We start from the raw sequence: 24,621 nt of genomic DNA, 5'->3' as shown, positions 1-24,621 counted from the left end.
AGGGGACCCACCCTGTCTGAGGGGGCGTGGCCTGCCTCTCCGGCCCTGACTGTCTCCCCTTTCTGGAGTATGGGGTTGGGGCAGAACTGAGAGTTGGAGCTCCTGGCCCTGGCTGGGTCTTCTTGGTGAGCAGCCCACCAGGACCCCCCAGAGTTGCCCAATAGACAGGTGCTCCTGGTGTTCCTGTCACTCTGGGCATGGCAGGGGCTCGGGGGCTGACTGCCAGGACCTGGGGGCAGGGGCCCGAGTACAGTCCCTGTTATCCACAGGAAGGAGCCCAGACTGGCCTCTAGCTTTGTGTGCCTTTGTGCCTCCTGCCGAGCTCCCAGATTTCACCTGGGCTCAGGGGCGCCTGAAGCGGGCAGAGTTCCCAGCCTCCTCTGCAGCCGGGTGGTGGTCATGGCGCCCCGTGAGTGGACAGAGCTCCAGGGGGCGTGGAACCTGCCCGTCCTGAGGCCCAGCTCTGAGGGGGGCTCAGGCTCTCCCCCCTGGGGCGAGCATGGACCCCGTGATGGGAGTTTTCCTAACAAGCAGATGCGGCTGTAGCAGGGGTTTGGGTAGGTGGGAAGACACCACTGAACACCCGCCGTCACAGAGGGGACCCGCCAGCAGCCTGTCCTGGGGGGAGAGTGAGCCTGCCCCCACTCTGCATAATGTTTAAATGTGCTTATCCTCATGGTGTTACCAGAAGCATTCCAGGCAGTTTAGAAAAATAATTCCGTTAAAACACTCGTGAACGACCTAGGACAGAGGGTGTGTGGTGGGAAGGCGTGCAGGAGACACCCACGGGGAGACTCAACCCGCTTCTAAAGCTGGAGAAGCGCCAGAGGGTCCCGGCTGCCGTGAGGAGGAGGAGGCCTGGCCAGCCACCTGGCCCACGGCGTCCGTGGGACAGAAGCAGACTCGCTTTCCTGGAGGAGAGAAAGAAGTTCATCTTCCAAGTCCTTCTGAAATGCATTAGTCCTCCTAAGATTGTGGTGACCACCGTCTTATATGGTCTTACACAGGGTGGTGGTGATGGAATCAAATCCACGTTTTAAGGCAAGACGAGAAAAATGTAAACAAATATCACCAGCATCAGAACGCTCTCATCTGGCTGAACTGACACTCACAGTTTCAGTGATCACGGAGCTGGGCTGTCACTTCCCGCCAGGAGGGAAAAGGCCCACACTGCCCACCGCAGGTCTGTGCACAGTCGCTACCCAGGGCACAGCACAGCTCAGAACTTTCAGTAACCCGTGTCACGGCTCAGTCCTAGCACAGGCACGCCACAGCATGCTCTGAACGTTCACGCTTCCACGCTCAGAGGTTCTGCAGCCAATATGTGTGGAGGGCGTCCCCAGACACCAGCGGTTCTCAGACACCAGTTGGGTCAGCTCAAGCCAGTCCTGACTCCCATCTCCCTGGACTCAGCGGGACTTGCCCCCAAGAGACCCCCGCTTCAGACACCAGCTGGGGGTCCCCAGGGGAGCTCTGTCCTGCCCTGTCTCCCTCAGATTAAGGGTGTGGTCCTGTGAGGCTCTCCTCGCCCCCAGCCTCAGGTGGGCATGTGTGGTCCTGACCCACCGGCTGCAGAGCAGAGCGACTCCCTCCACCCCCGCCGCCCACCCTGCCGCAACCCCCTCTGCAGGTCCAGTTACTTTGCCAGATGAGCTCATAGAATTCAGGAAAACTCTACTTGCCAGATCGTAGGTTTTTTCCTTATATCAGTACAAGGCTGTGACTCAGGAACAGGCAGGTGGAAGAGACACAGTGGCAGTGGGGGGGTCCCAAGCTCCCACACCCTCCCAGGCCCCCTCTTCTCTTGTAGTCTCCCCCCTGCCGAGGCTCTCTGGGCCCCTCCTCTGGGGCTTCTCTGGAGGATTCCTTCCTGGGCATAACTGACTTGTCACTGGCAACTGGTCCCACCTCCAGCCCCTCCCCTCCCCAAAGGCCAGGGGCTGGGACCCTGGTTCTGAGCTCTGGTCACACAGCGGCTTCCCTGGCAGCCCGTCCTCCCTCCTGGGTAAGATTTCCCAGAGTCACCTCATCTGCAGGACAAAAAACCCTTTCATCCGCTCACCAAAGGGAATTCCAAGGGTTTACGGAGCCGGGAACCGCAGACGAAAACCAAGTGTGTGTCTTACTAATAAATCACACTGTCACAGATGCTGATACTGACGACGTACGACAAGCCCATTTGGCACTCATCTTTTTAACACCCTGCCAACCTCCATGCCAGGGCGTTGCCTTTGGGGCAGCGCCAGGGGCCAGGCTCTCACTGACCCCAGGCCTCCTCCTTTGCCAGCCTCTCTGCAACGTGAGGTCAGCCAGACCTGTGAGACTATTTTTCGTGGTGGCCCTGCCACCTCGATCCTTCGGGTCCAGAGCCCTGAGGCGTCTTCCCGGCAGCTGCTCCCTTCACAGCTCCCCAGGTTGGGTCCTGGGAGCCTGACCATTGCTCCTGACACCCCAGCTCAAGGAGGAATCCGCAGTTCGGCCACACCTGAGTCCCTGTTACTGCTGGCAGGTAAGTCCTCCTGCTTGGGAATTGGCCTGTAGGGTGGAGAAAACCCCCTGCCTGCGTGCCCTGGGAAGCCTTCTGGCAGAGGCAGGGGTCCCCCACCTCTGACCCACCCCCCGCCCCGCACCTCTGAGCCAGCACCGCAGGATGCTTTGGAGAGCAGGCCCGTCTCCTCATGGGTGGAGGTGGGAAATGTGAGGGCCTTCACGTGTTTTCAGGGTCATCAGAGAACAAATTTCACTGATTCATATATCCATGTGATATGAATTGAATACCAAAGCCAGATAACCCATGGAGCGGTCACCTCTCAGCTGGACCCTGGGTGACCAGCGAGTGGCCCTGCATTTGCCCACCTAGTTTCCACAGAGCTGGCCGGCGGAGAGAGCGAGCCGACCTGCCTCTGCCTCTCCAGGCGTGGCCTTGGGTGGGTGCAGTGACTCTTCATCAGCTCGCAGGAGGCCCTGGGGGTCAGCGGTGACATCCGGAAAGCACACACTATGCCATCTGCACCCCTGCAGCCGGCCCGTGGGACCTTCGGGGATTCCCAGGAGGGCTCTCTGCCAGGTGGGAGCCACCTACCCGCTTGGCATGAAGGCCCAGGGCACTGCAGTCCAGGAAACACCAGCCCTCACTTGGGGATAGGCAGGACGGGAGCTGTGCAGGGCCTGGAATGGGGGTACTCTGAGGTCCCCAGCATCCCAGCAGGACAGGGCTGAGCTCCGGGGGCCCACGGCTGCCTCCCCTGCCTGCCCAACCTGCACTGTCCTACCGGGATTCCTGGGCCCACCTCCCAGATAAGCTCATCACCAGGTCTTTCTGGGGGTAGGAATCTGAGGATGAGCCCGCAGAGTCCCCTGGGGAACTCATGGTGCGAGAGGCAAAAATATCCTCCTTAATATAGCACAGGGACGTGGCCAAGACGCCTCCGAGGAGCTAGGAAGAAGGCCGAGGACGAGCGCCTGACACTCCCCCGGTCCCGCCTCGCCCTAAGAAGGCGGGGCAGCCGTGCGCTCCGGGGGTCCGTTGAGCAGCGGCACTGAAGGGCAGGTGGGCTTCCTGTGCGAGGAGGTCCGAAACTCCAGTCCCTGAGGGGGTCACTCGGGCCGGGCTGCACCCGTCCCCTCCCTGCAGAGGGTAGCCACGTTCTGGCTCCACCCTGGGCATGCTCCCAGGAAAGCCAGCAGGTGAGTGGCGCCTGAGACCCTCCCTGAGGCGGGGGGCGTCTCTTATCCTTCCTTCCACCTTGGCCAGAACAAGCCCACAGTCAAAAGACAGTTTTGAGTCCATCGGGGAAAACTGAACCGCTGGGTGTTGTCAACTTTGTCAATATGATGCTGGTTTTATGGGAATGTCTGAGAAAACTGGCCTTATCCACTAAAGACTTTATGTACAGGTGATGCTGGGAAAGATTGAAGGCGGGAGAAGGGGACGACAAAGGATGAGATGGTTGGATGGCATCACCGACTTGGACTTGAGTTTGGGTAGACTCCGGGAGTTGGTGATGGACAGGGAAGCCTGTCGTGCTGCGGTTCATGGGGTCGCAGAGTCGGACACTACTGAGCGACTGGACTGAACTGATGTACAAGTGTAACAGGTCCGCTGGATGCTTTAAAAAGACTGCAGGAGGAAAATCAAAAATGTGTGCGGGGCGGGATTCAGAGGGGAAAAGAGGCGCAGTCAGCGCATGCCCAGGCCGCCCGAGCGCTTCCGGGACGAGCCGGCGGGGACAGGCCGAGCGGCTCCCCACGTCCGCCGCGGCCGAGGGCCCCTCCCGACCCCCGCGCTGGGCGGGTCTCGGCGCTAGAGTCCCGAGGACCCGGCGTCACCGCTCGAGGAGGGGGAAGGCGCTCTGCGGCCTGGCCCTCCCCCAGCCCCGCCCCGGGGCCCGGCCCTCCCCCAGCCCCCGCCCGAGTCCTGGTCCGCGCGGCCAGCGGGGCGAGGGCAGCACCGGACCGGAGGGACCCTGGACTGGGGCGGGGGCTGAGGTTCAGGGTCGGGGCTCCGGTTCGGGGGCGGGAACTCAGGTTCAGGGGCGGGGACTCCGGGTCCGGGGGCGGGGACTCAGGCCCTGGGCGGGGCTCCGGTTCGGGGGCGGGAACTCAGGCTCAGGGGCGGGGACTCCGGGTCCGGGGGCGGGGACTCAGGCCCTGGGCGGGGCTCCGGTTCGGGGGCGGGGACTCCGGGCCCGGGGGCGGGGACTCAGGCCCTGGGCGGGGCTCCGGTTCGGGGGCGGGAACTCAGGTTCAGGGGCGGGGACTCCGGGTCCGGGGGCGGGGACTCAGGCCCTGGGCGGGGCTCCGGTTCGGGGGCGGGAACTCAGGTTCAGGGGCGGGGACTCCGGGTCCGGGGGCGGGGACTCAGGCCCTGGGCGGGGCTCCGGTTCGGGGGCGGGAACTCAGGTTCAGGGGCGGGGACTCCGGGTCCGGGGGCGGGGACTCTGGGTCCTGGGGGGCCTTGGGTGGACTGTCGCCGTCCCGCCTTCTCGGTGGCCCCGGCGGCCGCGCTGCTCCTCCTGCCGAGCCGCTTGCCGCCGCCGCCGAGGGCATCCGGTGAGTGCGGCGCTGAGCCCGGGGCGGGGTGCACGGAGCGGGCAGCACGCGGGTCCAGGCCCAGGGAGGGTGGAGCAGCGCGCGCGCGGAAGAGGCAGGGCTGGGGGCTGCAGGTTCGGTCCGCGGGACCCGGCCGGGGGAGGGAGGGAGGGCAGGGCGCTGTCGCTCAGGCCGCTCTGAGACCCGCGCCCCTCCCCCGTCGCGGATCTGAAAGCGCCCGGGTGGGTCCGGCACCGCCGGCCTTTAAGGGCCCCCAGGCGCTCCCCTGAGGCCGTAATAAAGAGCGCTGGCCTGAAACCGCAGAGCCTCCGCGAGCTTGTGCCGGGGTGCGGGCAGGCCACGTGTCCTGCGATGCAGGTCACCTTATTCCCTTACCTCCTCGCCACCCTGCGGGGGCGCAGAAACGTGACTCTTCCGAGGACACGCATGTGTGGGGAGGAGGAGCTGGGGTTCCGGGCCCCGGGTTCCGGGGCTCCCTGAAGCAGAGGCCACTGGGTCCAGTATCTCGCGCCCGGTGAGTGGTCAGGAGTGGCCCTGCCCCCCTGCTGTGGACGAGCACCAGTGAGTGATCTGCTCCCAGACCTGATGTTAGTGCTGGGCGCGGAGGTGTGGGTGCTGGTGGGGAGCCAGTGTTTCAGAGAGGGGCTCGGGGTTTGGGGAGGCTGGGGGCATTCTGCTTCTTGACCTTAATTCATAAGTGATTCATATATACTTTCTGCTGAGATGTAAAATCACCAAAAATCCGCCCTTTGAAATGTCCAGTTCAGGAGGACAGAAAGCCCCTGTCCACACAGAGACTTGCCCGAGAATGGTCAGGGCCGCATTAGCCCTAACAGCCGGAACGAGGGGCTGAGCAATTTGTGATCCAGCCACACGATGCGATGTCACTCAGCCTTGAAAAGGAATGGCGTGCTGACTCGTTTATCAACATGGGACACCCTTGAAAATGCCACCCTCAGTGGCATCTTCTGTAGTTTTGTTCTGCATTTTCCAAACGGCTAGTGCTGAGCATCTTTTAACGTGCTTGCTTATGGCTGTTGTGTAATCTTCTTTGGGGAAGTCAACCCCTATGCCAGAGTTCAGTTCAGTCGCTCAGTCATGTCTGACTCTTTGCGACCCCATGAATCACAGCACGCCAGGCCTCCCTGTCCATCACCATCTCCCAGAGTTCACTCAGACTCACGTCCTTTGAGTCCATGATGCCATCCAGCCATCTCATCCTCTGTCGTCCCCTTCTCCTCCTGCCCCCAATCCCTCCCAGCATCAGAGTCTTTTCCAAGGAGTCAACTCTTCACATGAGGTGGCCAAAGTACTAGAGTTTCAGCTTTAGCATCATTCCTTCCAAAGAAATCCCAGGGCTGATCTCCTTCAGAATGGACTGGTTGGATCTCCTTGCAGTCCAAGGGACTCTCAAGAGTCTTCTCCAACATCACAGTTCAAAAGCATCAATTCTTCGGCGCTCAGCCTTCTTCACAGTCCAAGTCTCACATCCACACATGACCACTGGGAAAACCATAGCCTTGACTAGACGGACCTTAGTCGGCAAAGTAATGTCTCTGCTTTTGACTATGCTATCTAGGTTGGTCATAACCTTCCTTCCAAGGAGTTAAGTTGGGTTTATTGTTGAGTTGTGCTCTTTTTGTATTCTGGAAACCAGACCCTAATCAGATATATGGTTGGAAACATCCTCTCTCTTCCTGATGGAGTTCTCTGAAATATCAGGCTCTGGGATTTTGATGAAGCCCCTTTCTTGTACCTTAGATGTCACATCTAAGAAACCAGAGCCTAATCCAAGGGCCCCGTGTTCTCACCTATGTTTTCTTCTGTTTCACGGTTTTAGCTCTTAGGTTAGGTCCCTGACCCATTCTGAGTTAGTTTTTGTGTGTATGACCTGAGGTAAGGATCCACTCATTCCTGTGCCTGTGGCGTCTCAGCACCGTGGGGCTGTTGAAGACTTTCGTTTGCACATCGAATAGCGCGGGCCTCCTTGTTGGCGCTCAGCTGGCCGTGGGTGTGCGGCTTCACCCACGATTCTCAGTCGTGCTCGCTGGCCTGCATTCCCAGTCTTGCCCCACGGTTATGTGGCCTGGTTCACTCCGGTTCATAGTCAGTCTTGAACTCAAGTGCGTGCTCTCTAACCAGAACAGTTTCCCCCCAAGCTGTTTAGGGCTCTGGGTCCCTCGCCTTCCCACATGAAGTCTGGGATCGTCATGTCGTTTTCACCAAAACAGGCCAGATTTGAACAGGGGTCGCCCTCAATCTGTAGATCAGTTGGAAAATATTGCCCGCTTAGCAGTATTAAGGGTTCTGACCTGTGAACATGGAATATCCTTCCATTTGCTGGCTTTATAAAATTTTCTTTCAGCAGTATTTTCCAGTTTCCAGGGTCAAAGTCTTACACTCCTTTCGTGAACTGTGTCCTTAGGTAGCTTATGCTTTCGATGCTATTGCAGGTGCAACTGTTTCCTGAGTTTTGGATTGTTTGTTGCTAGTGTATAGAAATAAAACAACTTTTGTGTGACGATTTTGCATCCTACGACCTTAGTGTACTTGTTTATCAGTTGTAATAGTTGTGTGCGTGTGTGTGCGTGTGAGTGCGTGTGCATGTGTATACATACGTGTACATGTGTGTGCGTGTTCCTCAGGGTTTTCTGTGTACAGCACACGCCATAATAGTAGTTATACTATTCCTTTTCAACCTGCATCCTTGACACTCACTACTGAAGTCGTCTGGCCTTGGAAGTTTCTTTATAAAGAGTATTTTCATGCTTAATTCAGTCTTCTGTTATAGGTCTTCTACATTAAAATTTTTTTTTTTAGCTAGTCTGTTCGTGTCTAGGAATTTGTGTATTTCACCTAGGTTTTCTAATTTGTCAGCATACCTACAATTTCCTCATATTATTTAAAAACTTTAAGTTTGGAAGTCATGTCCCCTCCTAAATACCCGAGTCTTTCCTTCTTGGTCAGCCACAGGTTTGTTGATTTGCTCATTCTCCCCAAAGACCCAACTTCTGTGTCTGTTGATTGTGTCCCCAGGTTGAGGCTGTCAGGGCCCAGCTGTGCTCCTGTGGCCGCGATGGAGACCCGCCAGCGCCGGCCGGAGGAGCTGGGGCTGCTGCAGGCCCTCAGCGTAGGGAGCGGCCCCGACAGCCCGAGGGCGGCCCCCACACCCCCGGGGCCTGAACTCAGCAGGGAGACCGCCTGGTCCATCGGCAGCCAGGTGACCCTGCCCTTCCTGTTTGCAGGCCTGGGGCTGTCTGGAGCAGGCATCCTTCTGCACTATTTCCAGGTAGGAGGGGACACATGGGGGTGTTGGGGGTGGGGTGCTGTCCAGTGCCCACCTGGAGAGGAGGCGCTGCATGCTGTCCGCTGTGGTCAGGGGCGGGCCTTCTGCTCCCGCCCACCACTTCTCTATGATTTGGGCAGGAGTCTTTCGGTTACTGATGACAGAGACTGGCTTTGACCCAGGGCACACTTTACAGACAGTCATTAGCTCCGGTAATCAGAATAGCTGAGGGCTGCACGGACTCGATGGACGCGAGTCTGAGTGAACTCCGGGAGATGGTGATGGACAGGGAGGCCTGGCGTGCTGCGATTCATGGGGTCGCAAAGAGTCGGACACGCCTGAGCGACTGGACTGAACGGAACTGGAGGCAGGCATGACATGATCCAGGTGCTTGAATGTTGTCAGAGTGCCGGCTCGCTCTCTCTCAGCTGTCTCATGTTCAAGCAGGTTCTATGCTTAGAAGGGAGGGTAGCCTTTGGCAGTCAATGCTTTGTACACGTGCTCTTGAAAAACAAGAGACGTGTTTGTCAACCCATTACAGTCTCCCTAGTGTTTTTTAAATTAATGCATTTAATTAGAGGATGACACTTTACAGTGTTGTGACGGTTTTTGCCGTATGTCAGTAGGAATCAGCCGTAGGTATACGTGTCCAGGCTGCCCTGGTCGCTCAGCTGGTAAAGAGTCCGCCTGCAATTCAGGAGACCCCGGTTTGATTCCTGGGTCGGGAAGATCCCCTGGAGAAGGGATAGACCACCCACTCCAGTATTCTTGGGCTTCCCTGGTGGCTCAGATGGTAAAGAATCTGGCAGCAGTGTGAGAGACCTGGATTTGATCCCTGGGTTGGGAAGATCCCCTGGAGGAGGGCATGGCAGCCCACTCCAGTATTCTTGCCTGGGAAATCCCCATGGACAGAGGAGCCTGGTGGGCTACAGTCCACGGGGTCGCAAAGAGTCGACACGACTGAGCGGCTGAGCACACGCAGCACGCACACGTGTCCCCTCCGTCCTGAACCGCCCCCCCCCACGCCACCCCGTCCCTTGGGGCTGTCACAGGGCGCCGGCTTTGGGTGCCAGCTTTGCGCATCGCCTCTCGCTGGTTTCGTTCCGCGTGGAGCACTGTGCGTGCTTCAGTGCTTTGCTCTCGAGTCATCCCACCCTCTCCTCTTCCTGCTGGAGTCTCTCAGAATTGACCCTGCCGCCAAGTGTCCACTCCTGCGCCGGTCATCACTCCCTGAGGGCTGACGCCTCTTGTCGTCAGTCTCTGAGGGGAGGCAGGGCCCTCGGTTTATACCCCAACAGACAACGAAGTAGCCAGTGCGCCAGCCCCTCTTGTTCTCAGACTGTCAGAGCCCCGTTCCTGCATCACGCGATCTCTCCCTGGGAGGGCATGGTTCCTAAGGATCCCTGAAGCCGTTAGCAGCCAGGTCATTCCTGCTGATTGGAAGGAGCTGAGAACAGAGACCATCTGGGATGGGTGGCCAGATGGGGCGGGCTGGCCCCTGCCTCCTGCTTGCGGCAGGGTCCCCTGCCCAGGGAACCTGGCCTGCCCTTCACTGATTTGGATCCACTCGGGGTTTGAGTCCCAGTCTGCCACTTAGCCAGTAAGGCTGATGCTTTAAACTTTTTCAGTTCAGCTCAGTCGCTCAGTCGTGTCCGACTCCCTGTGACTCCATGAACCGCACCACTCCAGGCCTCCCTGTCCATCACCAACTCCCAGAGTCCACCCAAACCCATGTCCATCGAGTCGGTGATGCCATCCACCCATCTCATCCTCTGTCGTCCCCTTCTCCTCCCGCCTTCAATCTTTCCCAGCGTTAGGGTCTTTTCAAATGAGTCAGCTCTTCGCATCAGGTGGCCAAAGTATTGGAGCTTCAGCTTCAGCATCAGTCCTTCCAATGAATATTCAGGACTGATCTCCTTTAGGATGGACTGGTTGGATCTCTTTGCAGTCCAAGGGACTCTCAAGGGTCTTCTCCAACACCACAGTTCAAAACCATCAATTCTTTGGTGCTCAGCTTTCTTTAGGTCCAGCTCTCACATCCATACCTTTTTTTAAACCAACACTGAAAAATCGGGAGGTGCCGCAAAAAGATTCAGACTCCTGTTTGCTCTTGAAACGTTGGCAACCCTTCCTGAAGTTGGAGCCATGTGCCCTCGTGGCCACAGTGATTGGTCACTGCCTTCTCCACGGCCACAGCGCCCCCGTCCGTCCTGCATGGCCCCGCTTCCCTCCACTACCTGCTCTCCCCACCACGGGGGTCTCGGTGGCCCAGAATGGCTGCCGGCTGCCCCCCAGGCTCCTCGTGGAACTCGTCAGGCCCCAGCAGGGCTGCTGTGATGCTGGAGTCCCTGCCACGGGCTGACTCAGCCCCAGACTCTCTGCCCTCTCCTTCCTCCCGTGACCTGGCGCCCACACGTCTCTCACCAGTGGTGAGTCAGCACCAGGGGGTCCACGCCCCGAAGCGCCCCCCACCCCAGGCCTCCCCCGCACAATCCCTCCTCCCCACGCCCTGCGGCCGGCTCTGTTGCCCTGCAGGCTCTTCTCTGTCCCAGAGTTTTCAAAAAGCCTATTTCATCGCGTGTTCATGCCGATATACTCTCACCGAGCAGGTACATGACAGGTGTGCGGATCACGTACGTGTGTGTTTGTACACACGTGGATGCATATCTGTACATCCACACACACAGATATAAATCTCCGCACACACACAGTTGATAAGTTGTACTTGGAGCCGCAGGCCTCAGACCACCCGGGGTGTATGCCGCGCTCATGTGAGGAACCTGCCGCAGAATCATAGCTCCGCAGAATCATAGCTCCACAGAGAGACTCCGAGACCCCTGTCGTGTCCCTCTGGCCCGCCTCAGGCACCCAGCTGGGCCGCTACAGGTCTCCCCAGGCTTCCTGTCACTGCGCCTTCTCTGCCACCTCGCGGGTAGACTCCAGGCCCTGGATGGGCCGTGAGCACCTGGCTCCCGCCAGTGCGTCAGGGCGGTTGGAGCTGCGGCAGGTCACAGGAAACCCGAGCTCGCATGGGCAGGGTCAGAAGGAAACCTGGCATCTCCCAGAATGCGGTTTCTAGGGCAGGGTGACTGCGCGGGCAGACAGTGGCATCACCACCAGCTGGCAACGCGTCCGATGACGGGCATCTTCCCATCGCTGGCTGGTGGTGACGCCAGCAGTGGCAGCAGGCCCCCCGGGAGATGCAGGCTGACCTTCAGAGGTGACGGGCAAGGCCCTGAGAGGCTGTTGAGCTGGGCAGTGGGCAGAACGTGGACACCGCACCCGCGGCAGCAGGCACACGGAGGGGCTGCTGCCTGGGGGCTCAGCGTCTCCCCAGCGCTGGGTGCTGGGTGTGGGCCCTCGGATGGGACGCTGGCTGCAGGGCTATCGTCCACGCTGAGGCGGTTTTTGTCCAGGACTAAGAACAGGCCACACCAAGCTGTCAAAGGGAGGGTGGCCACTCAGCCAGCCGCCGTCCCAAGGCTCCGTCCTGGGGCCTTCACCGTGCTGGGAGCTGGTTGGTCAGTGGAGAGCAGCCGGGTCAGGGTCGGGGCGTCCTGGGGGTGGCCGCCCCCCAACCTGGGCAGAGGAGGTCTTTGTTTGTCAGCCACGCGCCCCAGGCCTGGGGGGTTCCTGCCTGTGGGGCTCGTGAGCTGCCTGGGAGGCAGGCTTGTAGGAGCGTGGGCCCGGCTCCCCCGAGGGGTGACTGGCCCATCTGATGCCACGGGCTGCTCGGGGTCCAGGCTGGGCTCCAGGGGAACAAGGGGGCGGAGCTGAGTGGCGGCAGGAACAGCCTTGTGGGGGTGGCTGGGTGGCCTTGGGCGGGGGTCCGGTGGGAGGCCTCGGACGAGGGGGCAGGCCACCGGCATGCTTGGGGCTTCGGTCCCACGAGTTCACAGGTGGGCCTGGCCGGCCACGGTGGAGGCAGAAAAGAAGACCTCCTTCCCGTTTGTTACTGAAAATGTAACTGCCTTGACCACTGGGCCTGCACAGGCTGGGGGCATTCAGGCCTTTAAGAGTGACCGGTTTGCGCAGAACCAGCCCAGGCTCAAGGTGACCTTGAAGACGGGAGGCTGTGTGGAGGCTGTGCTCCCGGGAAAAGGCGGTCCCCACCGAGGACCCCAAGACGATTGCCCTCGCTGGCAAGTCGGGGGCGGGGTGGTTCTGACACGATGGCTCTGGGCCCTCGGGGGCTGGGCTCCCGTTCCTGGGAGGTTCTGAACAGGGGTTGCTGAGACCCTCCTGAGGGGTTGGGGCAGCAGTCAGAGGCCCGAGGAGGGCAGGACCCTTCAAGGTCCCCCAGATTCCTCCTGCCGCCCAGCGCCGCCCAGGGTCCAGCTGAGCTCCTGCTGGAATTACATCCCTGGTTTCCTGGGTTAGGAAGCGTCTTGTTCCCAAGCCTCCCGGGAAAGGAGTAACTCCCCTCACACACTGGCTTCTTTCATCTCTTTTGCACAGTGTGTTTGATGGTTCACAGAAGCCAACAGTCACCGCAGATGTGCAAAAAGTTAGGAAATAAAGGGCACTTAGGGTCCCACCCCCAAAGGCACACCCACTTTTAGCATTTTGGTGTATAGCCTTCTGAACTGTTCACTGCTTGTGTGTATGTGTTCATTTTTCATTATTTTTTGAACAAAAATGAGAAACGTTATAACGATGTATAACTGCTCTCTTGGGGGCCTCTTCCTGCACGAAACACGCAAACGGCTGTTTGTTTCCTCCTCTTCCGTCCTGATGGGAGTGGCTCAGAGGCCCACAGTGCACCATTACAGGTGAATTACGATGCTGGACCATGGTCAGAACTAGAAAGAGATCCCAGGAGGTGCTGGGGCCAGGTGGTTACCAGTGGCTGCGGGGGGCCCGGTTCAGCTGCCGGCCTGGGGACTGGGGCGGCCAGTGTCCAGACAGGGCCGGCTGAGAGGGGTCTGTCTTGCGGTGGCCTCACACTCAGCCCCTGCCCCGGTGTCCTTAAGACACATGCCGCGCTCTCAGCCCCCTGCCCATGTGGGCACGCTGACTCTCACCTCAGAGGCGGGCACAGGGGTCGGGGGGTGCCGAACTTGGATCAGGGTTGGTTCCCCGGGCTGCTCTCTGGGGTGGCTGTGAGCCAGGCCTTCGGAAGCCGTCCTTTCTTGGCGGGCGTCCCAGGGACATCTTGAGGGTCTGGTAATGGATGGGCTGTGGCCTGTGTGCACGTGAAGGGCACGAGGTGTCGCCGGGGTCACGGCGGACGTTCACCCTGTGAGTCGCGGGCGGGGCATCCTGTCCTCGTCGCGGTCTCGATTCCACTCCCCTTTCCGTGGCGTTGGCCTGGCTGGCCCCGGGGACCCCTCTGGCCAACATCAGAACTGCCGTGGGCAGGTCCAGGCTCTGCAGCCTGTGGCCTTGACCCTGCTGAGCCTGCCTCCAGGCCTGGACGCTGCCCCGGCCCCTGTGGGAGGCACAGCAGACCCTCATTCTCTGCATGTCAGGACCCCTTCTCCTTGGGGTCGGGGTCGGGGCTGGTCTGCCCACGTCAGGATGAGCCTGGGCCCTGGAAGCCCCTTCCGGGTCTCCGTCCTTCGGGAGAGCAGGCCCACGTTCTTCTGCGGGTGCCGCCTTTTGCTGTGGCCGTGAGCCCCGGACACCAGGGTTGAGTGGCCATGGGTGCAGCCTCTGGACCTTGAGGGAGTGACAGGCCTCAGGGGCTCGGAGCTGCCTGGGGGGCTGGTCCCGCACGCTCTCAGCCAGGCTGGCCTCACGTGGGGCGGCTCCCTGGTGCAGCCCCGGCCAGCGTGGGCCAGGCAGCTGGCTGCCATCAAGGTCGCTCCGGGGGGACAGGGAGTGTCTGTGTGGGCGGCCAGCCGGGGGAGGCCGCAGCGGATACGGCGGCCCCTGGAGGGGGAGAGCCCGGCTCGCGGGGGTGCACGGCATGAGCGGCCCCAGGCTGAGTCGCCGCCTTTGTTCCCTACTTGTTCGCTCCGGGTTTGGCCGAGGGGTGGTAAGGACCGCCCCTGAGGCTGGCACCTCTGCCTACGTGGACCCCTTGGGGAGGCTGTCCCGGCCTGGCCATGGTGGTCACCCGGCTGAGCCTGGAGCTCCGCTTCCAGGGTGGGAGGCTGCGAGGCGTGCGCTGCGAGCTTGCCCGCTGGCCCCGGGGGGCTTCCCCCGAGCCCGCCACCAGAATCCTGGGCCAAGTCCTGGTACCAGTGCTGCTGTCCGGCCTGGGCGTGGTGGCGGCCGGGCTGCTGATGAACCGCGTGCAGGTGCGTACGGGCAGGCTGAGGGCCGGGCGGGGTCCGGGCTCAGGGGCGGGCAGGCGGGTCCCCCTGGGGACACGGGCACCTGAGGTCCAGAGCGCCTGATGCCCTTGCACGGTCAGCCTGCGTGGACTCGCAGCCTGGGAGCTGGAACTTCTCGGACGCGGGGCCTGGGGGCTCGAGTCCTGCCTCTGTCCCCCCTCAAGGGGGATCGACAGGCATCCCTGCCTCAGCCTCTCTGCCTGTGAGCTGGGCAGGGTTGTGGGGCTGGCCTGGTGGCCCGAGGGTGTCGGGGAGCCTCTCGGGGGGGCGGGGTGCTGAGCCCAGTAAGGGTCCAGGTGGGACAGGGCACGTGGAGCTGGGGATCTCCGCCAGGAGTGTTTGCTGGGAGGCTGAGGGCTCTGTGTGCTCCAAGTCAGGAGCCCGGGGAGCCCGCTTTGGGTCACAGAGGCAGGGAGTGTGTGTCGCGGAGACATTGGGCACGTCCGTGAGGACGTAGGGTGGGGGGTCACCTCTCACCTGGGGGAGGTGGCGTGTGCGTGACACTGTGTTGTGTGCACAGACACGACTTGGGTTGACCCACAAGGGGACATCAGGTGGCGTCCCATCTCCCTGGGCTTGAGGGGCATCTGACGTGCCCCCTGGGGGCCCCAGCTCTGAGTGAGGCTCTCAGGACATCCCCACCGCCCAGCCCAGTGCATGGTGCCCACTGGATGGTGCCCTTGCTCAACTGCTGCCAGCTGGAGCTGGGTCCCCGCCTCCTGCTTTTCCCTGGAGCTGCCCCCCGGGTCCCCCTCCCAGGTCACTCTCCTGTGGAAGCTGGAAGAGCCTGGCTGGACAGCACGATGCCCCTCCCGACTCTCTGGGGTCCCGTCCAGGAGGAGGCCCAGAGCACACACCCTCAGGAGGGCCAGCAGCCCTGGAGATCACAGCCTTTCCCCGCTCCCCGCTTGGCGGACACGGCGTGAGGGCTCCCTCGCTCCGCACTCCCTGCTCACCCCCACCCCCGGCCGCAGCCTTGGGGCTGCCAGGGGGAAGCTCGCGTGGTGGGGGGTGTGCCGGCCGGTGCCGCCTGGAGCCACGCACGCTCAGCCTCAGGCCTGACAGCCAGCCCCGTGGACGGCCCCCAGGTGGCCGTGTGACGGGCCGGGACTGGGATTGGCCGCGCCATCTGGGGCTGGGAGCCCGTTTGGGGGTCTGGGGACTGAGGCTTGTGAGGGGCTGGAGTGTCAGCTGGTATCATCCCAAGACCGTTTCCACCCAAGTGGTGAGTCGGCATTTCTCCCCACGAAACGAGGTTAAGCCCTGGCCTCGGCCCCTGTGGGCCCCTCACTGCCGATCCTGTGGCCCCTGCCAGACCTCTCTGGGGCTTACCGCACACGTGGGCGCCGGGAACCCCGAGGACAGTGTCTGTTCTTCTCAGATCAGGGTGAGCCGCGTGCTGGGCGGGTGGACGAGGCCACTTGTTGTCGGCTCCTCCGGCCTATCTGGTTGAACCCCAAGCAGACGGAAGCCTCCCCACTGTCCTGGCGTCTGTGTGCTGGCCGCTGGGCCTCCTGCAGACACAGGGCAGCAGGGAGGCAGGGAGGGAGGCGGCAGGTTGGAGACTTGGCGGGCACGTTGCTGGGCCTCAGGGTGGTGTTTCTGGGGCCGTGAGCAGCAGCGGGCACTGCAGGTGAGGGGCCCTGCGTGTGGACAGAGGGGGGCGGGCCAGGGCACCAGGATGCAGACGCTGAGGGCAAAGCCTTCTCGACTCCATCCTGGCTCTTTGTTCTGAAACACACACCACATGTTGCTTCACGAGGACCAGCACGGGCGGGAGGCGACTGCTCGGAGCACGCAGTTTGGCGAGCCGGCCAGGTCAAGAGCTCACAGCCCGGGTTACCCGCCCGCCTGCCTGTTCCTGCGAGTGTCCGTGGGATGTGAGCGTGTTTGTGCGGGACTGGAGTCGCAGCTAGGCGTCATCAGGGCCGAGTGTCTCGACCTGCCGGTTTTCGGGCCCACGTGACCCAGACGTGCGGCTGAAGGCCACAGGGTAGCTGGGGGCTGGAGGTGTGGAGCCCAGGGGGACGGGGGGCCCAGGGGACGTCTACGGCCAGGGCAGGTGTCAGGCCAGAAGGCAGGTGCCCTGGGGTTGGACAGCAGACCCCCCCCGGCTCCAGGGTCCCCCTGGGGCTCTGCAGGCCATGCAGCTCTGGGCCGGCCCCTCCCCTGGACCTGGCCTTCCGTCCTGCCAGCGCCTGGCGTCGCTGGCTTTGTCCTCGTGCAGTGCCCGGAGGTCACCTGCCCAGACCTGTCTACACCCCACTTCCCGATCCTCCTTGGCCTCGACCACCTCCCGGTCCGGATGGCCCCTGGGGGGAGGACGGGCCGCGGCCAACAGCTCAGCTCCTGCTCCCCCTGTGGGGTGGGGGGTGGGCTTGGGAAGACTGAGATCCCCAGCAGGAGGGGATTGGGGTGGAAGGTCACGGCCTGGGGGCGCTGCGGCCCTGGGTGGACAGGGCGAGTCCATGCAGGGCGGGCGGAGGGGGGGACTCCCACGGGGCCTGAGACGCCTGTGCCCGTCTTGAGGAAGAGAGGTGGTTATTAGACTTCGCAACTTTCCTGCCTGGGGGAGGAAACAAGTCCCTTCGATTGTGAAGGTGTAGAAGGTCGGAAAGGGGCGGTGGCACACAGGCCGAGCCCAGTTAGGCTGAAAGTGGACGTCTGTCAGACTGTGGTTATAGAGCGGGAACGGAGGGCTAAACTCTGTCCCCAGGACACGGACACAGGGAGGGGCGGGCTGAGAAACAGGGACACCGCCATCCCAGCATGCACTCAGGTCTGGCGCAGGTGAAGCCCCGGTGCTAAAGCTACAGTCTGCGTGAAATAAGCCACTTCCACAGATGGAGCGCCTTCCAGAAAAACGCAGTGGAAGTCCCGCAGAAAGACCAGCAGCCCTCAGCGGGGCAGCCACGTGGGGAGAGGGGGAGCCCGAGGGGTGGGCCCCGGGAGGGCGCCCGGGGCAGGGACAGGCAGTCCGCGAGCTTGGACTGAGCCCGGCCCGTCCCCACAGCACTGGCCCGTGTTCACGGAGATGAAGGACCTGCTGACCTTGGTGCCGCCCCTGGTGGGCCTGAAGGGCAACCTGGAGATGACGCTGGCCTCAAGGCTTTCCACTGCGGTGAGCGCCCCTGCCTGCCCGAGGGGCTCGGCTCTGAGCGCCCAGTGGGGTCAGGGGTGGTCGTGACAGCCGCTTGGCAGCCACGCCACGTCTGGGGTCGGGACGGAGCTGGGAAGCTGGGCGGTGCAGACACACGGTCACGAAGCTGGGGGCTGACCTGCGGCCCGAGAGCCGTGAGTCAGGGGAGGCTGGGCGATGAGGGTTTGGGGGGCTCTCGAGAACTCTGGGACTCTAAAGCCTCAATTTATTTGACAATAAAAGCCTGAAAGTTCTTTCCTGTGTTCCAATCTGAGGAAGGAAAAAGACAGTTAAGGCCAATCCTTTCTCAACCTGGAGAGTTTACTGGGAAAAGAACAGACAAGGACTGAGAAGTCAGCGTTCAGTAACTGAGCTCAGTACAGAGGGGCCAAGAGACGCAGTTTCTTTGAACCTTTTCTTGTCTTGAATTTGGCCGGCAGAGGCCATGATGTTGGGAGCAGCGACGGCTTCTCAAGGAGGGAGCGCGTCGCTGACCTGAACTTTTTATCACAGAGAAGAGGGGCTTGGGTACATCTCCTGAGCAGGACGCTTGGCCCAGGTCGGGGCGAGAGGCTCCTGGTCTCCAGGGGCCTGTGTCCCCACCCCCGTGCTCGAGTTGCCCTCTGACAGCCGCAGGACCATCTGCTCTGGCGGCAGTGAGGGGCCCCCCACTGACCTGCTGAGGCCTCCAGGGAGGGGGCACCCCTGCAGCCATGCCCAGGGGACTCCGATCGTCTCCTCTCCCCATCCAGGCCAACACCGGGCAGGTCGATGACCCCCAGGAGCAGTACAGGGTGGTGACCAGCAACCTGGCCCTCGTGCAGGTGAGCCGCCTCTTGGCCTCTGAACGCTCCACGCTCATCACTGCAAACCCATGCGTCTTCCTCACGGAGGGGTCGCGGTCTCTGTCCGAGGCGGGCCTGCGTGCCTCTGGACAGGACGTGTCTGTGTCCAGTTCCTCCGCCGGGGCAGCCTGTGGCCACACACGGAACCTGGAGCAGGACCGCAGGCCTGCAGGCGAGGCCGCCGCTTACCGACAGGCTGCCTGCTCCGTGGCTGGGGCTCAGCCTGGGTCCCCGGCTCAGGGTCTGGGTCTGGGTGGCCTTGGTGACGCTCATTGGCTGTTTCCTCCTGAATCCTCCTTAACCAGCATCCCATCTGCTCCTGCTCCAGGCAGGCCCTGGGTGGGCACGCAGTCCCAGCGTAGCGTGGATGCAGTCTTGCCTGCTGTTTTTCTAAAAAGCTTAATATCAAAGCATAAAGGCTGCTGTACACTGCATAGTTAAGCTTCTTGGATAACTTCAGCATATCTTATCACAAAAATATAGAACCACATTTAAACTTCTTGACGACTGGCATTTCGACGATGGTATGGCCTAGAATGCCACTGGCAGGACAGATGTGCAGCTGCTGGGGGCCGGCTCTTTGGGGCCGGTACAGACCCACCCAGCCTGGCCTGGCCTCACGCACCCATCACCCTGGGCGGTGGGGCGGGGGGCGGCCTGCAGTCAGCGCACTGGGGGTGCTGCGGGTGCTCTGAAGAGAACTCCCGGCGAGTTCACAGGGTAAGAACCGTCTACAGCTCTAGATGGTTCCCGGAAGGATCACAGAGGGGATCTGATCCTTGTTTCTCAGCCGCACGCATTTCCTTTCTGCGAGTCACCTGTCCTATCGCTCGTGCGTCACCGTCAGATTGCCCGTTTAGCATTATGGCTGTTTTGACTTGTGAAATGGGCTCATTGCTCGGGATGTGGATCTTTTTTAAACAAATCACTTGGCTGCACAAGGTGTTGCGGTGGCCTGACATGGCTCCAGCTCCCGGCCCCTGCATCAGGCGCGCGGAGGGCACCCCTGGCCCAGCGGGAAGTCCCTTGGTGGGGGGCCTTTCACCAGTTATGTGAGGGACGTGGTTTCTCCCAGTCTGTCCCGGTCCTTGTTCTGTGCCATCTCTGTCACACAAGTCATACCTGGCACTTAATATACATTTTATCTGTAGTTTTCTTTATAGATTTGGCATGTTGTAGGGAGGAGGAGGCCTTCCCTAATCCAAAAGCTGAAACACACTATTGCACGTTTTCACGTCTCAGCTTAGGGTTTCGTGTTCAGGTACAAGTGTGTGAATGACAAAAGTCAGGGTCCTTTCCTTTCCCCAAGCAAACATGCGGCTTCTCTTACCCTGTTCACTCCATCCTGATGGGAACGCACCTTTATCACAGCGAACAGCCACACACTCACGATTCACTGCCCAGACCCTGCTCTGTCCTGCCAGCCTGCCGGTCTGTTTCCTGCCCAGCCACCCGGTTTTCATTCCTGTAGCTCCAACACACATGCTCATAACGAAAATGCCCAAATGAGACGCCACTTCCATCCTCTCCCTCAAAACTGTCTCGCCTGTCCTTGCACATGTACTCGCTGCTGTGACACCTGAATGCAGAATGAGTTGTCGGGTGCCATCTTGGAATGCTGGCTGGAATTCTGTGTACAAGCCAGGGCGTGTCCTGGGGCCCCAGGGGATGGGGGTGCTGCTGGAGGTCAGACCCGCGAGAGGGGAGCTGACCCAAGATAAACACGGGTCGCTGGGGAAGGTCGGGGCGGTGGGCCAGGCATCAGGCTGAGGCAGGTGCTGGCTGCTGCTCCGGGGGAGGGAAGGGCCTGCCTCAGCCTGGTCCCCGCCCGCAGGTGCAGGCTGCCGTGGTGGGGCTCCTGGCTGCAGTGGCAGCCCTGCTGCTGGGCCTGGCCTCCGGCCAGGGGCTGGATGTGGTGGAGGCCCAGGTGCTGTGCGCCAGCAGCGTCCTCACCGCCTCCCTGGCGGCCTGCGCCCTGGGTGAGTGCCCCTCGGGGTCCTGCAGGGGATGGGGTGCCCCTCAATCTTCGCGCCCACCATGACCTGGGCCCGCACATCTTGGGCCTAGGCGGGGTCTGGGGTCTGGGGCGGGGCCGCAGTGCAGGCGGCCCCTGGAGGGAGGGGCGGGGGGACCGCCGCTACAGGCTCAAGACCCCTCCCTCGAGGCCGCCGCACCTCCCAGGACCCGGGTTCGGGTCTTCCCCGAGGCCCAGGGTCCCCAGGGGTTTGGAGTCGCGGAACCACCTGCCTGATGCTTCAGGGCCGTCAGTGCTGGGGCTGCTCCGGGGTCAAGCGCAGGAGCTACGAGGCAGAGTCGCAGCCTGGAGGGCCTGACCCTTGCGGAGGAACGGCTGGGTGGGCGCAGTGAGGTCCCGGGCGGCCTCCACCCGCTCACCGCCCCCACCCGCAGGGACGCTGATGGTCTGCATCGTGGTCGGCGCGCGGAAGCTGGGGGTCAACCCGGACAACATCGCCACGCCCATCGCGGCCAGCCTGGGCGACCTCATCACGCTCTCCCTGCTGGCGGTGGTCAGCAGCTTCTTCTACAGACACAGAGGTGCGCCTGAGGCCTGAAGTCCCGGCCGGCTGAGTGGGTGGTGGGAGCAGGCACCCGAGGTGCCGAGGTCAGCGCTGGCCGCGGTCAGGAGTCGGGACGGAGTGCAGGCTGCAGCCGCCCGGCTCGCGGGAGGTGGGGGCCGGGGCGGGGCCCACCCCAGCTCCGCACCCCAGCTCCGCACCCCTCCCCCGCAGACAGCCAGTACCTGACGCCGCTGGTCTGCGTCGGCTTCGCGGTGCTCACCCCCGCCTGCGTCCTCGTCGCCAAGCAGAACCCGCCCGTCATGAGGATCCTCAAGTTCGGCTGGTTCCCCATCGTCCTGGCGATGCTCGTTAGCAGGTGCGCGTTCCTTCCGCCCGTCTCCCCGGGGAGCCCCGGGCCGGGCCCCAAGACCACGGCTCTGTGGGCGCCGTCCCCTGGCACAGCTGCTGGTGGGCCCCTCAGGGCGGAGGACGCCCCCTCCTCTCTGACGTGAGTTCCTGGCTGATTCGCAGGGAGGGGAGCGGAGGCCGTGGGGTCTCTGAGGTCGCAGGGTCGCAAGCCAGGCCCTGGCAGCGTCTCTGGGGGGTCCGGGGGCCTGGGGAGGGTCTGGGGTGTTCTTAGGGGGTGACATCTTCGGTGGGCGTCCTGGACAGGCAGGACTCGGGCCGCAGGTGGAAATGCACACGGGGGTCCAGAGGGTGCAGAGGAAGCTGGGTTGGGGGAGACAGGGCGCCCGTGCCGCTAATGGTCTGCCGTCTGCCCGCAGCCTCGGGGGGCTCATCTTGAACAAGACCCTGTCCCGGCCGCAGTTCAGAGGCATGGCCGTCTTTGCCCCCATCATCTGTGGTAGGTGCTGTGACCATCACAGCGGCCTTGGGGCCAGGGGCTGGGGGAACAGTGACCTCGGGGCTTTGGGTGCAGGTTCAGCCCCGAACGCAGCTGGGAGGCCAGGCTGTGGTCCTCAGGGGCTCCCCCGGGGCCAGGGCTGAGCCCAAGCCTGCCGGCCGGCACCCAGACCCACCCGCAGGCATCTGTGGCCCCATGCGGCCTCCCTTTTGGATTCACTGACGGCACTGAAATGTTTTCAGACATTTACAATGAAAAGCCCAGGCTCCTGTCTTCCCCTTGCACAGTGAGGCTGCGATGTCCCGGCTCACATCCTGGAGGCCCCCAGAGTCCCCGCTCAGCGTCTGCAGGAGGGGAGCGCCGGGCCCCACAGGGAGAAGAGCTGGGCGGTGGGGAGCGGTGAGGGGCGCAGGTGGTGGGCCACGCGGGCTCCATCCGCGGGCCCCTCTGCCCCGGCCGTCCTCAGAGTCCTCCGGAGCAGCCCAGGCAGTGGGTCTCCACCCTGGTAGGGGTCCTCCAGGGCTGGGCTGACAGAATAGGGGAGGGGCCGTGGCCAGGGGCCAACCCCTGACCTGCGCCCGCAGGAGCCCCGTGGCCTCTGGCCGCGGCACGCTCAGCTCCCTGCAACGCCAGGAGCCCCTCAAGCCCAGCTCAGCTGCGTGCACCCTGCCCCACCCCGCCCCATCTCTTCTCCTTCCGGCCTTGACGTTACCTCAGACGTACGCGGTCTGGATCCTTCCTCCAGCGGCCCCCCGAGGCCACCCCTCCCTCCCTCCCCACCCCTGCACACAGGCGTCAGCCACTGAGCCCCTTCGCTCAGAGGCACCCTGTCAAGGGGACCCTGCTGCTGCCTGGACGCCTCCCTCGCAAGGTCCCGGCCGCCTGGTCTGGAGCCAGACGAGGCATGTGGTCAAGTTCGAGGGAAAGAGAGGAAATCAAGTGCTGAATCGGCCAAGGGAAGCTTCCTGAAGGAGCTGAACTTAAAATAAGGGACAGGCTCCGAGACAGACATCAAGGAGGGGAAACCGGGCTGTCTTGCAGGTGTCGGAGGCAACCTGGTGGCCATTCAGACCAGCCGGATCTCCACGCACCTGCACCTGTGGGGCACGCCCGGGGTCCTGCCTCTCTGGATGAAGAAATGCTGGCCCAACCCCTGCTCCACGTTCTGCAGCTCAGGTGGGTCCGGGGCCTTCCAGGAACCATGTGGTCGTTTCTTTCAAGGATGGCATCACTGGAGTCTGTGTTACCAGGCCCGACCCCCAGCACAGGGGAGGCCCCTGCGCCCCAGGCGTGGCATCCAGGCCCTGGGGTGGGCCATCTGCCCCGCCGTCTGACGTGCCACCCGTGCGCAGACAAGCTCTCAACACCTCTGCAGGGACCAGCGCTCCACGGCGTGGGGGTCGCCCTTGGGGGTCACCCCGTGACCTCGTCACCTCTAACTCCACCCCAGGGGGTCAGGGCATAGCACGTGGCTTTGGGGGGAAGTGTCACGTGTAGCTCTTAGTTTTCAGTGGATTTTCCTGAGTTTTTACACCACCTGCCGATAGTAACAACTATCTTTTCCCTTTGTAATTTTTTTCTTTTTTTAAAAGATCCATTTTAACAATCAGGCCTCATAGTTTGTCGCCATGGAGAGGTCTGCCGCAGCCTCTCCAGGGTGTTTCACGGTTGCGTCCACGCGACTGTGCTGCCCTCCCACCCAGCTGATGAGACGCTGTGTTAACTCAGCGCAGATGGCGCCTGGCTCTCACTGAGACCCCCTTCTGCCCGACAAGACCCTCACATTATGGGCTGGCTCTACAGCCTGCAGCCTCGGCAGGAAAGCACGTCTCGCAGCCTTGGAGCCGCGCGCACAGCTGCTGAGGACCGTGCCGAGGGGGCCCCGGCCTTGGTCCCAGCACGTCCGCACGGTGGCCTCCGGAAGCCGCTGCGTCCACCTCCCCCGTCACAGCGGGTCGCGTCGCCTCCTCATAGCCCTGCTTGCTGCTGTGCCTCAGTCCTGCTTGTTCTCGCTCCAACGCCAGCTCCCGGGAGTGCTGGCCACACCCGCGGGGAGGACACGCAGCAGCTCCGTGACACGTGTGGCGGGAAGAGCGCTTGGCCACCGCGCTGCAGGCTCCTGCCCAGGTCTCTGCAGCCGCCGCTGAGCCATATGGCCCTGCCTCCCACAGAAATCAACGCCACGTCGGCCCGCGTCCTGCTGGTGCTTGTGGTGCCCGGCCACCTGGCCTTCTTCTCCATCGTCTCCCTGCTGGAGGGCCAGTCGGTCCCAAGCGAGAGGACCTTTGTGCTCCTGTACCTGCTGGCGGGCCTGGTCCAGGTAAGGACGGGCACCGTGCCCCATCCTGGGAGGGGTCCCTGGACAAGCAGGACGTAGTCCCTGCCTCCCAGAGGTTCGGTCAGCTGGTCCAGCCCAGGGGCCATGTCCAAAGGCACTGCTCACGCCTCCCCAGCAGGGTCAGCGCAGCGGCGGAGGGTGGGGCCTGCGATGGGCAGAGCCAGCCAGGGGCTCCTACAGGGCCCTGTGGGCTTCTGCCGGCAGCCCACCTGCCGAGGCCCTGGGGGCAGCCCCACGAGGGCGCGCTGGCACGGTTTTGACCCCCAGGGGCAGGCAAGGAGCCTGTCTAGAGTGGC

At 62.4% G+C, this 24,621-nt stretch overlaps 1 protein-coding gene across 9 annotated transcripts in view; it reads left to right on the top strand.

Annotated features, from left to right (window-relative positions):
- The first annotated feature begins 91 nt into the window (after positions 1-91).
- The window catches only part of SLC41A3 (solute carrier family 41 member 3), a 27,566-nt gene continuing 3,036 nt past the window's right edge, over positions 92-24,621 (top strand). For 2 of the 9 annotated variants that reach the window (XR_011145482.1, XM_068982642.1), the window contains exons 1-10: positions 92-2,509; positions 8,298-8,341; positions 17,633-17,740; positions 18,511-18,582; positions 20,438-20,582; positions 21,013-21,159; positions 21,354-21,498; positions 21,908-21,987; positions 23,029-23,163; positions 24,159-24,307. Coding sequence is in view for 8 of the 9 variants with exons in the window: in XM_068982642.1 (XP_068838743.1) it covers positions 2,215-2,509; positions 8,298-8,341; positions 17,633-17,740; positions 18,511-18,582; positions 20,438-20,582; positions 21,013-21,159; positions 21,354-21,498; positions 21,908-21,987; positions 23,029-23,163; positions 24,159-24,307 (1,320 nt within the window). In the remaining variant the exon portion in view is untranslated. Of the gene's footprint in view, positions 2,510-3,470; positions 3,551-4,976; positions 5,053-5,116; positions 5,166-8,088; positions 8,342-14,388; positions 14,584-17,632; positions 17,741-18,510; positions 18,583-20,437; positions 20,583-21,012; positions 21,160-21,353; positions 21,499-21,907; positions 21,988-23,028; positions 23,164-24,158; positions 24,308-24,621 lie in introns of those variants that run through there. The other 7 variants (XM_068982643.1, XM_068982644.1, XM_068982648.1 and 4 more) reach the window with 7 other exon arrangements.

This window comes from Capricornis sumatraensis, chromosome 10 (assembly GCF_032405125.1).
Source record: "Capricornis sumatraensis isolate serow.1 chromosome 10, serow.2, whole genome shotgun sequence".
NCBI classification, from domain to species: Eukaryota; Metazoa; Chordata; class Mammalia; order Artiodactyla; family Bovidae; genus Capricornis; species Capricornis sumatraensis.
This window is presented reverse-complemented; position numbering and strand designations above follow the sequence as displayed.